Source organism: Lissotriton helveticus, chromosome 5_1 (assembly GCF_964261635.1).
Source record: "Lissotriton helveticus chromosome 5_1, aLisHel1.1, whole genome shotgun sequence".
Taxonomy (NCBI): domain Eukaryota; kingdom Metazoa; phylum Chordata; class Amphibia; order Caudata; family Salamandridae; genus Lissotriton; species Lissotriton helveticus.
In genome coordinates this window covers 42,504,134-42,517,938 of record NC_136065.1, presented here as the reverse complement: position 1 = coordinate 42,517,938, position 13,805 = coordinate 42,504,134, and the positions used below count along the sequence as shown (strand labels likewise).

At 44.8% G+C, this 13,805-nt stretch overlaps 1 protein-coding gene across 1 annotated transcript in view; it reads left to right on the top strand.

The window, feature by feature from the left end:
* The window catches only part of LOC144752372 (butyrophilin-like protein 9), a 401,025-nt gene that overhangs the window by 287,797 nt on the left and 99,423 nt on the right, over positions 1-13,805 (top strand). Inside the window, exons 19-20 of the mRNA XM_078640307.1 lie at positions 3,105-3,125; positions 3,210-3,230. Of these exons, the coding sequence (XP_078496433.1) occupies positions 3,105-3,125; positions 3,210-3,230 (42 nt within the window). The remainder of the gene's footprint in view (positions 1-3,104; positions 3,126-3,209; positions 3,231-13,805) is intronic.

The following is a 13,805-nucleotide window of genomic DNA, read 5'->3' as shown; positions in this document are numbered from 1 at the left end:
TCTGTATATCAGAGCCATTTTTATAAACCTATTTTCATGATTCATTCGGATGAGCTTTTGTAAATGTCATCGATATACTTCGAATGAAAAATTGCTTTTAAATGCTTATAGCACAAATGCTCTTTTCATGTACAAACCGCTTCAAATTCATTTTGATTTGTTTTGGGTGGTGTTTTAACACATCATGTTTTAGATATGTTTTTTGTGTTTAGAATATCGTACATAATACAGTGGAGTCTGTGTTGTATTGCGTTTTAGGATCAGAGTGAATTTTCCCGATTCATGCCCTTATATAGGTACAATTCACATTGCCCTAATATAGGCATAGAAATCATTCCCCTATTTAGACATAGCCCATGCAGACCAAATACAGGCATGGCTACTTCCGCCGGTATCAAAACGTCAGAACGATTTCTTGGAAAATCGGCTTAAGCAGTCAGGGACCTTCCCTTGCCTGAATATTGATTTGTCCAAGAACTCCTGTACTTTACAAAGAACTACTATTCCCTTGGGGTTCTTTCCTGACATTATTATGTCTGACTTTATGTCAAACTAGACACCTTCAAGGTATAAATATGCCTTCACTTGCTCTAGCAAGACACAGTGGTTCAAAGCAGTTCGACTATCTACTTGCCCGACGCAGCTTGCTACAGCAAGTGCCGAAGGAAGTTGACCCTCCAGCTGATGCACTGATGGCTGCATTTCTCTTGGCGAGAATCCAGCTATAGTGTTTCCAAGCTCCGCTTGCGGGGTGTTGGGAAATCGAGTCCCGAGACTGAGATATCAGACCTTCTTCATTCTAAACTAAAGGTATGGAGTTGATTAGAACCTAGAGAAAACTTTGATAGATTCTTGGCAAAGAAAACTAAACCTAGGCTACACCACACTTAGGGGTAGATTAGGATCGTGGTTTTCCCGCATCCTCCGGGCCGGCCGAAGCCACCGCCGGCCCGGAGGATGCGGGAAAACCGCTGCTGAGACTCAAAAGACCCACCGCATATTAGGATGGCGGTGGGTCTTGAAATCTGTCCGCAGCATTTCCGCCATGGTCGCCTTCCGACTGCGGCGGAAAAGCTTTAACATGGCTAGCTGTGTCTATCAGACACCGCCAGCCATATTAGGATGGCGTAAAATGTATGCTTTTCCATGGCGGCTTTTCCGCTGTGGAAAAGCATACAGACCTTCACTTCAGGGGCCCGTTGCCGGCCCCCTGGGGGAAGGGGGGTGGGGGGTGCACATGGGGGGTACCTATGGTACCACCCTGCATTTGCATGCACAAAGCAGCAGGCACCGCACGGTGCCTGCCGCTTTGTGCACGCAAATGCGATGCATGGATTTTTAACATTGCGGCCGGTGCAGCTTGAAGCTGCACCAGACGCAATGTTAAATATAGAGGATGTGACCGCCACCCAGGCAGTCACATCCTAATCTGAATGGAGGGAACGCCGCAGCCCATGCGGACGTTCCCTCCTACTCTGTCCGTCCGCGATCCTAATCTACCCCTTACTCCTTCCCGCGTACTAGGCTTAGGTTAGGTACATTGGGGTAAGCGTATTTTAGAAGCACCAGTTGAGAATTTTTAGCCCTTGTTATTAATGTATGTATTTATATATGGTTTAGAAACCATACAATGCTCTTACAGTATTATTTTATAATATTGTTCTTGCTGTACGTATTATACTTTGCAGTCTGCATTACGATTGTAGCAGTTCACTTTACTTGCATGAGAAAGAAGACTGTTCAATAAAACCTTTTATTGAAAACACCCGTCTCTCTATTTCTCTGCACCTCTGTGGAAAAGAAGCATGCACGAGTGACTGAGTGAAATACTTATCTATTGTTTCCGCGACTCTAGAGATACTTTTCCTATTCTTGGGAAACAAAGTTGTCCTGTCTATATTCGATAGAGACCCAGATGACCTCAGTCCTACTCCTAATCTATAGGATATATTATTCCAATGTGCAGAGCCTAGTGGGAATATAGGAACTACACTACACTGGTGCTTGCACCACTTACAAAAGATATGGGTTCTCTATCTTAAGTATGGGCGTATTTTGCAGATCTGCGATCCGCAAATTCGCGCGAAATCGGCAAAAAAATTGTCGAGTTTGCTAAAAATTCACGAACTCCCGGATTTGCCCAAAAGATTGTTTCCCACTGTCCACAGTGGCTAATCAGTGAGTGCTACCTCATTGGGTAAATGTATAGTACTTTCTCTACACTACAGCTGTGTGAAGTGCCAGAAGAGTTATCTCCAGTGACCATGTGTGTGTTACTATGCCATCGCGCTGAAGGGCGCAGGGGGCTCTTGAGTGAGCTGTCCATCATAGTGGGTAAATGGCGGGAAGACGGTGCACACAGCTAGTGTGTGGGCGGGGCCAAACGGGTGGGCTTCTATGCGAGTTCACATGCCTCTTGGGTGTAAAAAAGGTCAGAGACCGATCAGAGCAGCAGATGAGGAGAAAGAAGCTCCTGGACACAGGAACTGCACTGGGATTGCGCTCATGAAAGTCAAGGATGCAGAGGCCTCTATCCAGCATCACAGCTAATTTTAGAGGCTGGAGAAGTCGGCGTCCCTCTTTCAGGGAAGCCATTGACTCTAAGCACAGCAAGGACCAGATGAACAGGAATGAACAGGAAGTGTGTAATGAAATTTACTGATTAGTATTCATGCCATGTTTTATAACTTAATTTAATGTGAAAGTGTGTGGGCCCGATTCACAGAACTAACTTCAGACAAAACCCTAAACTTACTACTTTTGATATTCACAGAAGTTAGGATTTTGTCTTAAGTTTGTCTTAAGACAGACTTAAGACAAAATCCTAACTTAAGTCTGTCTTAAATCTGTCTTAAGACAAACTTAAGACAAAATCCTAATTTCTGTGAATACCAAAAGTAGTAAGTTTAGGATTTTGTGTTAATTTAGTTCTGTGAATCAGGCTCTGTGAGAGTAAAATAAGGTTGTCTGATTAGTATTCTCCTCTTTCTCTTGTTTTCAGAAATCATACAGTCAAACAGAGTTGAATGTGATAGTGAGGGATTATTGTAGGAGTACCTGATTTATTATTATGCACAAGTGACATTTTATTTTCTCTATTTTAGTCATCCTGCAGCAATATAGAGGTGAGTATGACAGTGTGTTGGGTTAATATATATTGATTGAATTATGTTCTGTTTTAATTACATGGCACTTTTGTTTGCTTTTAGATGCCCCAGAGGACAAAAAAGGTAATTGTATTGATAAAGTATTTCTATTTTAGCATTCCATGTATCACCTTTCTACAATCGTCCAAGTAAAAACAAGACAAGTTGGAGATTTACATTTTTTCTTGTTCTGTATTTATAACCAAATCAGCCAGCAGTAAGCAGATCACCTAATTTAAGTATGAAAACATATTGGATGGGTCTTTGTCAATAAAACATAGGTTAACACAAGTCTTTTTGGTTTCTGCTTAGTTCTTCTGTTTGTATACAAGATTATTTTATAATCTATATGTTAGTAATGCATATGTAAACTGCTGGTACATATTGTTGCTTGTGAGAAACTGTACAGTTAAGTGTGTATGTTTTTACAATTAACATATTGGTTTATTGTTCCCAACATATCTTTATATATTAACATCATTTAGCACATTGGTGAATGTAAACTAAAAATACTGTAGTGTGTGTAGATGACATTGCTTCCATTTGTAGGCATATGCAATACTATATTCAACATTGATACATTGTTATATATAGGTTCACATGCACAATATTACAATTTGCATGCTTTCCTTGCTGTTTGCAATTATGGGCCTAAGCAGCCTTTTTTAAATAAGTAAATACTTTAAATATATATATCTTTTTTTAATTATGTATGAACAAAATAAATAAAGCCATCAGGCCCTTTCTAAAGTCAATGCTGTCACATACATTCATCATCGGAGCTAACACCAGTGAAGAATACAGCCCCCAGGCCCTGAGTTTGCGAGGTAGCCAAGCTTCTCACCACATATTCCTCCCCCTCAACTGTCTAGTCTATAAAGGAACAGTGCTTTTCAGAGGAGGGCCTATTCCACTTTACAAGATATCAGAGTTGCATGGCTTGGTTATGCCGATTGAGCAGAGGGAGCCCTAAGCTGCCTTCATCCTTAGGACGGGCAAGTTTGTTAAATTGGAGATGTGGCCTCTTCGCGCCCCAAGATAAATGTATTGATAGTGAGTTGTAAAGAGCGTAGTGCCGAGTGGAGAGGTCAATGGTAATGTCTGAAAGATGTAAAGAATATGTGGGAGTAGACATTTTTACAGCCGCGATGTGCCCCGACCAAGCCAACCACTGACGACTAGACGAGGACAGCAATTTATTTGTCTGGTCAAGGAGGGCCCTGTCGTTTGTCACCAGAGTCTTTGCTACAGTGGGAGCAAGCTGTAGGCCCAGATATGGAATGGCCTCCATCGTCCATGCCACTGGGAAATGGATGCAAAGAGCCATCTCATGGGGGGTGAACAATAGGTTTAATATCTAAGAATTTTTAGGGTTAACTTTAAACCCAATTTGTCCAGTGGGGATGGCAAGGATGTCATCGGGTCTACAAGTGAGAGATTGATATCATCGGCATACAAATTGATAGTATGACTGTCAATGCCGAACCGGATGCCTGAAATCTGCGGGTTATTTCTAATGCACAGCGCCATGGGCTCCATATAGAGCACAAAGAGGAGTGAGGATAGAGGACGCCCCTGGTGGGTGCCACGCGTTATGAGGAACATAGCTGATGAGATTCCTTTAATCCAGACAGAAGCTCTGGGGTTGGTATAAATACAGCCTATTCATCTAATTAATGTGTGTCCCCAAGTTGCATAGTGTTTCAGACAATGGAGAGGAAAAGAGCCTCTGTTCGGGACCGCCGAGTGATTTCAAGGAGGTGTAAAATCCTTTTGGTATTGTCCCCGCCTTGTCTTGTACGGATAAACCAGCTTGGTCATGGTCAACCATACCCAACATGACAGGATTCAGACAAGAGGCCAGGACACCGGCAAAGATCTTGGTGTCAATGCTGAAAAGGGAAATGGGTTTCATTGACCACAAGTATCACAGATATTGATGCCTCCATCATCGAGTCTGTTAGCGCACCCGAGTCAAGGAAGGAACTAAAAAGTTGAGTAAGGATGAGAGCTAGCCCTGGCAAAAGGATTTATAAAATTGGGCCGTGAAGCATCCTGTCCCGGTGCCTTTGCGGGCGTAAGACGCACGATTGCTGAAACTGACTCCTCAATCCATATTGGCTGATCCAATTGAGACGCGAGCACTGCTGGCAAGCGAGTCAGGGGAATCCCCCTCAAGTAGGGTCTCGGGCCACCTTGGGAGCTGTCCAAGCCGGAATACAGAGCATGGTAACATTTTTCAAAGGTTGCAGTGATTTCCTCATCCATGTGCCACCCCTGAAGCCTGCCTACTTGAACTGATGGAATCTCAGAAAGTCTCAGTGCGGAGCCCATGAGCTAGACTGTACCCGCAACAGTCCCCACTCTGGTAAAATTTGTGCCCGAGCAGGGCATATTCCACCCGATCCAGGTCCAGACGATTCAAGGGAAGCCTTTTATGCTCCAGGTCTCACCAGACCCTGGTAGCCCCCCATATGTTTATGAATGGCCTCCATCCCAGTGACTGCCTGCTCCACTGCCAGCACTTCTCTTTTCGCACCCGTTTTTTTGCCACTGATATAGTGATACATTTGTCCATGCTTCCCACACCGACAATAGGGGAGTGGCCTACACATCATTGGTTCAGAGATAATCCACAAGCACAGTGCGCACTGCTGACATTGTGGTAGGGGACTGCGGCAATAGGTTGCATAGTCACCAGCGGAAGGGGCGGGGTGGAGAGTCCTCTGTCCTTAGCATCAATGAGATCATGGCGTGGTCCGAAAGAGAGCGTGGCTCTATGTTTGTGTTCCCATCCATAACCGTGAGTGTGGGGGATGTATGAAAATGGTCAATGTGTGCATGTAGCTTGTGCACTGCAGAATAAAAGGTGTAATCCCTTAAAGAAGGGTGCAGGCGGTGCCAGACATCTCAGAGCCCCCCCCCCCCTTCACCACCCAACGAAGGCTGCCAGAGGTGAAGGCCCCTGCTTGCATGGAGCGCTGGTTGGACTGATGGAGAGTTGGGTCCATGACCAGATTGAAATCCTCCCCACCAATACTACTAAATCATTAGTTTTAAGTACTGCTGAAAGCGCATTAAGGAGCCCCATTTTATGCTAATTGCTAGAAGACACCCCTTTATTTCAACTATCATAGAAATTAGCTTGCCATTAAAATTCAAAGCCAAAAGGATAGCTTTCCCATTCTTATTCGTGGGTCCAACGACCATAGCTGTTGGGGAAACCAGCACGAGCGCCTGTGGGCGGTGTTCTTGGGGATCAGGTGTGTCTCTTGAAGTAAACATATGTCCACCCCAAATGCTCTAAGAGAGACAGGAGTGCAGCACGCTTTACTGGATTATTTAGCCCCCGGACATTGAGACTGAGTATCTTTAGTTCCCTAGGCATCGCTCATAGAGAAAGCATGTTGTGCATTGAGCTTTAGATGTTTGGCATAGTGGGAATTGTGAGGAGACTAAGCAGCAGGAAATTGTGAGAGCGCTTCTGCATTGGCACCCCATGAAGAACAGGTGCGGAAGAGTAAAAAAAATACAGAAAACCCCCAAATAAACACAAATCAGCAACAAGCAATAGAACAAAATGTGACATAGGTTCATGACGGTAATAGAACTGCAGGAAGTTGGCCAGTCGGGACTTTGATATGCAAATTAAACTCCCTCACAGCGGGATCCCAGCTCAGCGATTGAGAAGCTGCGAAGGAGCATCTGTGTGGTAGTAATGCCTCTCTGACACCGTCATCCCGAAGCCATTCTTGCAGAAATTCAGGGAGTTCTTTAGATAAAGTAGTGAGCACCGTCTGCCGTTCCTTTGCCATGGTGGCTATGTCTGGTTTGTGCCTCCCGGATGTTTTCTCTGCCTTGCTCTGTTTACGTTGCTTGTCGTCTGGGGAATCCGGCCTTATCTCTACTACTGTCTCTTCCTTAAGGTCCATGACCTCTAGGCCTTCTCTAAGGGATCTCAATTGCCGCAGCCTGCCATCGTGTCAGAAGATGAGACAGAAGGGATGCCCCCAAGAGTATGATATCCCTTTCTCCCTTAGGTGTGCCTTGACTGGGTGAAAAATCTCTATGCTTGTGGAGGGTGAGCACAAACAAATCCTGATACACTGTTGGTGTATGGCATCTGAACTGGACCGCGTGGGCCTCACTTGCCCGACAAACGATGGATTCCTTTATACCAAAGTCATACATACACGCTAGTATGTCAGCAGGAAGTGCGTTTCCAGCTCTGGGCAAGCCGACTCCACAGACTTGGTCAATTTAAATATACGTTTTTTGGGCGTACCCCAAGATGTGGCAAAACAAGGCCCCCACATGGCCCCTCATGTCCTCTTTCTATGCTTGGCCGGCACCCCTCGGATATGGATGTTATTCTGGCAGGATCATATTTCTCCACATGTGCCTGAAGCTCTACTTGCTGCTCCTTCAACTGGAGGATCTCTTGCTGCATCATCTCAAATTTTTCGTGCCTTCCACTTTTGCCCCACTCCAGCATGGCCACTTGGTCTCCCACCTCCCTCAAGTCCCGACGCACCACTTGCAAGTCTGCAGAGAGGTGTATCTGCATATCTTGTGATTCGTCTTGAAGGGATGAGAAAAGAGAAGCAATGAAAGCTTTCGTGGCCAGTCTGTCCATATTACCTGCGTGCACCAGGTGGTCTATGTCAGACGAGGGGAGCTTAGAGGGTGCCCTGCAGCTGCTGGCTTAGTAAGTACAGATCCTTCTTGGAGCGCACGGAGGACATGATAGGGGTCACCAGTCAGCCCATCAGCCCCAGGTGCAACTTGGCCTGTGCAGTGCCGACTTCAAAAACTTCTCCAAATGCCAAAACGTTCCTGCTGATAGAGCCTCTCTCTCGGGGTGCAGTTCAATGCAATCGCTGAGTCTAGAATAGCAAGTCGTGGTACCACTTGACGCCGCTAGAAGGCAAGTCAAGATCGCTTAGGGTGCCGCTCCGCAGCCTGGGAGCCAATCCATCCATCCGCCCTACCGCAGCTTTCCAGGGCCCCCAACAGACATCCAGGGGGGGCCTTCCTCACCAGTGCCTCGGTCTCCATTCTTGCTGTATCATGGAGCGTCCCGGGAGTGCTCCACACCCCAGGGACCCGGCTTCACGAGTGCCTGGGGCCCATTCGAGTCTAGTACCGGAGCCAGTCTCTACATACACTCTATGGGGACCAAGAGCAGGTTACTAAACCTCGACGGGCTGTACAAGACAGAACAGCTACAAGCCAGGCGCCGAGTACTTGATGGGGGACCACTGCCCCCAGTAGCCTCAGTGAGTCTTGGGTCCCGACAGGGCTCCCTCTTTCTTCAGTCAGACCTAATCCTCTCCACACTTGACTGGCTGGCAGTCCCACTAGGTGCTCCAGTCCTTTACCAGGTCAGACGCCCCTGGTTTTCAAGTGATGCCAGTGGGCTGGGAAGCTTAGATCCCCCTCAAAATGTCCCATGGGCACCCTCTGGTTAGCCCTCATGTTGGAGCTGCTTGCCGTTGCCCCCTGCTGCAGCTGCTGCTGCCTGGGTCTAGGTCAGTGCTGGGCAGGAACCTCTGACACGGGGTTTCCACTGAATCAGGGTTGATAGCAGGCACTCTGGGAATGGGGGATGCACTGCCTCGCTGTTCTCCCTCCTCTGCTGTACTGGCGCTGCAGTGGTGTGGCCTACCTAAGTTAATTACACTTCTGAGGCCGAGGACAGCCTGCCTTCTCTCCTCCACCACCACTCCTGTGGCCGCTTCAACACACGCCTACCACAGGGCCCCGTTGCAGGCTGTCCTCAACGTAAACCCTGTGCTGCCTCCGGCCCTCTTCAGCACTGCCACCACACAGCTCCCCCACTGGCTGGCCCCAGCTGCAGGAATCACCGACAGTTGCCTCTGCCGCAACAGGGCCCTAGTCACAGGAGGGGGGACCCTCTCCACCTCTGGGGTTGCTCGTCAGGTCATTGGCAAGTTGGCACACTACCTCTCAGCCGGCTGGGCCACCCTCTCCTACTCACCAACCCAGCAGCTGCCACGCTTCCTCCCTCCAAGTGACTGCCGCTCCTTCCTGCCACTGTTGCTGACCAACCACGAGCCATGGAGGTCTCAACCTTGAGACCAACTGCCAGACTACCTCAGCTGCTGGCAGGCTCTCACCATTAAGGGGGGGACTCCCTTAATCTCCTGTGCTCCTCTCTGCTGGAGTGCTGGTAGCAGCAAATGCTTGGCAGATTCGGAGAGACACAAATGCACGCCTTCTGTAAACCAATAAAATTCGTATTTGATTTTGTAAATATGTGTATATTTATATATATATTACCTACTGGCGGTCGCCAGTAGGTATATATAGTTAGGATTTTTTCTCTATGGGATTTCTGAAAATTCTATGTCTAATAACTTTGGCGTTTGTGGACGGAATTGGCTGAAATTTTCAGGAAAATTTAACATTTTGTTTCTGATTTAGGGGGGTTTCGTCAAGGGGGGGCCGAGAAAAAAGGGGGGTCCCAAAACGCATTTTCCCATTCATTTTTCCATAGGGCAGTTGGACTCACTTTTAGCTCGAACGGCTGAATGGATTTACATGAAACTTGGCAAAATTGTAGATATGGTTTGCCCGACGTGCCTTTGCTATGTCTCAATATATGTGCTCCAGTGGATTTTGAGAAATTAACGTTTAAAAAAATATATATATCTGTAACAGCGCTCCGGTTAGCGCCCCGGTTCGCGTACCTGACGCGTAACCGAACTTCGCGAAGCGAAGCTGATTGGCTCTCCAGTGTCTGTCAACATTCTAAACAGTCCTGAACGGCCGCCATCTTGTCTCTCGGTAGGTTCGAGAGACAAGATGTGGTGAAAAACGAAGGGGGAAATGAAGGAAAGGGGGCAAGGTAAACCCCTCCTGACCCCCTAGGATTGATGAGGGGGATATTAAAGTCCCCCGCGGGGCAAAAAAAAAAAAAAAAAACGGGCAGCTAACCGGCAGCGTAACGGGAGTCCGCCATCTTGTGTTTTTGGAGCGTCCGGTTCGTGTACCGGGTAGCGTAACAAGGGGAAAACAAAGAGAAACAGTAAAAAAAAAATTAAGGGAATAGATTTCCAGCAAACTTGGCAAAATTGTAGGGACTGTTTGTTTGATGTGCATTTGCAAGGCCTCAAGATATGTGCACGTGTAGATTTTGTCTAATTAAGGTTAAAAAAATATATATATCTGTAAGCGTGCTCCGGCGCGCTTACGTTACAGGTTTTGTTTGCGCGGCAGAGCCGATACGTCACGGTTATGCGACGCGTCATGAGGCGTCTCACGTGGCTACGTGATACGTCACGTAATAAAGAATATATTTTACAACTATAGATATTAGCTTTTAAAAAAACAATGAAATTCACTGAAAAAACCATAGGTTATAGACCATATATAGTTAGGAATTTGCATTTACAAAACCTTGAAAATTCACTGAAAAAAACATAGGTTAGAGACCATATATAGTTAGCTGGACAACCAATGAAATTCCATATATAGTTAGTTGCACTAACTATATATCGCGCACCCGCAATCCACTGCTGATGATGTCACATATTACATCATTCATGACATGGTCAGTGACATCACTGATGACATCACTGATGACATCTCAAATGACATCACTGATGACATCATGACACACCAATACCAGTTACTACATAAGCACTCACTGATTCCTACGTCTACACACACATTCGCTCATTCACCCATACAATCCCTCATACATACAGTCACTCATTATTACAACACTATCATATGCACTCATACACCTATGCAGACACTCACACACTGCCACTCATCCATGGAGTTACTCACACACCTAGTCAGTCCTGTAAAGAATCAATCACACTTTGATTTCCTCATCTATACAAGTACACATTGATATGCACAGAGTCACACACCTCCCAGCCAGCCACACACACACTCAGTCTTCCATACATCCACTCATTCTTCAATATGTAAAACATATTTAAACTTTACAAAAACACACAGACACTAGATGATGTTATCAGTGATGACATCTCAAATGACATCACTGATGACATCACTGATGACATCTCAAATGACATCACTGATGACATCATGACACACCAATACCAGTTACTACATACGCACTCACTGATTCCTACGTCTACACACGCATTCACTCATTCACCCATACAATCACTCATACATACAGTCACTCATTATTACAACACTATCATATGCACTCATACACCTATGCAGACACTCACACACTGCCACTCATCCATGGAGTTACTCACACACCTAGTCAGTCCTGTAAAGAATCAATCACACTTCGATTTCCTCATCTATACAGTTAAACACAGAGCACCATACTTTTTCACACATATACTAACACATACTTACTCTCTTATACAATCACTGATACAAGTACACATTGATATGGACAGAGTCACACACCTCCCAGCCAGCCACACACACACTCAGTCTTCCATACATCCACTCATTCTTCAATATGTAAAACATATTTAAACTTTACAAAAACACACAGACACTAGATGCTGTCATCAGTGATGTCATCAGTGATGTCATTTGAGATGTCATCAGTGATGTCATCAGTGATGTCACTGACCATGTCATGAATGATGTAATATGTGACATCATCAGCAGTGGATTGCGGGTGCGCGATATATAGTTAGTGCAACTAACTATATATGGAATTTCATTGGTTATATGTCAATAAAATGTCCAGCTAACTATATAAGGTCTCTAACCTATGTTTTTTTCAGTGAATATATATATATATATATATATATATATATATATAATATATATATTTATATATATCACGCTCCACGTCTTTCTATGTTCTTCAAAAAGACACAGCACTCACGGGGGAGTGTCGTTGATTTTATTTTGACTCTTCAGACGCGTTTCGGCATACGCCTTCCTCGGTGGTACGAGGAGGCACAACACCATCTATTTTTTAAATACCCATCACCTGATCAGCTGCTCACAGAGCATCAACATAAATGTAGGACTAATGTATTTACATGAATGTTCAGCGCCATCTTGGAATAATGTTAAACAAAGTATATACAAATGTACCAATACATGCTACTTAAACATTTCCTTTTTCCGATACTCTCCAATCCATTTATATGCATGGTTAATCAATCACTTCGGGATACTTATCCACATTATGCCCTGAATGGACCTTTCCTGCGCATTTCCATTCTACATAGTGCCATGAATTGGCTATCTTAAATACCAGTCCTACTACAAAAGAAAGAAAATGTGCACCAAACCCCAATACTAACATAAAACCATAATAATAAACAATAATAAAAATGAGATACAATTACTAAAATAAAATCAGTACATCTAGTTCGTCATAATCAGATTGCATTCCTTGCCAAGAATTGAAATTGATTAAAATATTTACATCGTAGTTCTCACATTTTTATTACACACTGAAATATTTACTGCTCTCGCTGCTCATCATCAAGTACATACATCTACGTAGGTTAAGGGGCCCCTTATCCTAAGTGCACTGCCATTTCCTCATTGCTATTCATGCCTCCAGGTATTTTGGTACAGAGATCTATAATGTAACGAGACTCTAGTCTTCTTAATCTCATAAGTCTGTCCCCCCCTCTCACATTTGTGGGGACATGATCTATAGCAAAGAATGTTAGCAGGTTACTGTTGCAATTGTGATGTATCTGAAAATGCCTGGCCACCGGGTATGTTACATCACTTTTATTGATGGCCCGCATATGTTCTAAAATACGGATTTTCGTTTGATGGATTGTGCTCCCTATATACCGTAGTCCACATAGACATGTTAAACAATATACGGCATAAGGTGTAGTGCAAGTCAGGAATTTCCTTATCCACCTTGTCGTCTCTGCCACCTTATAAGATGTAATTCTCTTACTGGTCTTGCAGGCTTTGCATCTCCCACACGGGTAAAAACCATTAAGTGGCTCACCAAACGGTTTTCGTAGTGGTTGTGAAAAGTGACTTTTTATGAGTGAGTCTCTTAGGGCTCTCGCCCATCTAAAGGTCACCATAGGACGCGTGGGTAAATCCATCCCAATAATGGGATCTGTCCTCAACAAATTCCAGTTCTTTGTTAGGATCTTACGCAAATTGCCTGCCCCATTAGAATAGGTCTTAATCATTCTAAAAGGATTACTCTCTCCTGACTTGGATTTCTGTATGAAAAGATCTTTTCTTGGTTTAGCCTGTACTCTACTGAGTGTGTCTTCCAGCGAGTTACTATCATAGCCTCTAGCCTTAAATCTCTCAATACTCGCTTCAGCATAGAACCTAAAGTCATCCTCCGTAGTGCAGTTTCTTTTGATCCTGAGTAATTCCCCATAGGGGATACTCCGGATCAGTTTTGGAGGATGACTACTGGATAAGTGCAAAATCGAGTTCCCCGCCGTAGATTTGCGGTGAAGTCTCATATTTAATTTTCCATCCCTTACTACTATCTCTAGGTCAAGAAAGCTAAGATTGGTATAGCTGATTTCTGCAGTAAACCTCAAATTGTACTCATTCTCGTTCAGTGTGTTAACATATTGGGCAGCTGATTCCTCTGACCCCCTCCATATGAGGAAGAGGTCATCAATATACCTGTACCAGGCCACAATGTGCTGAGTCCACTCACTATTCTGAGCGGCC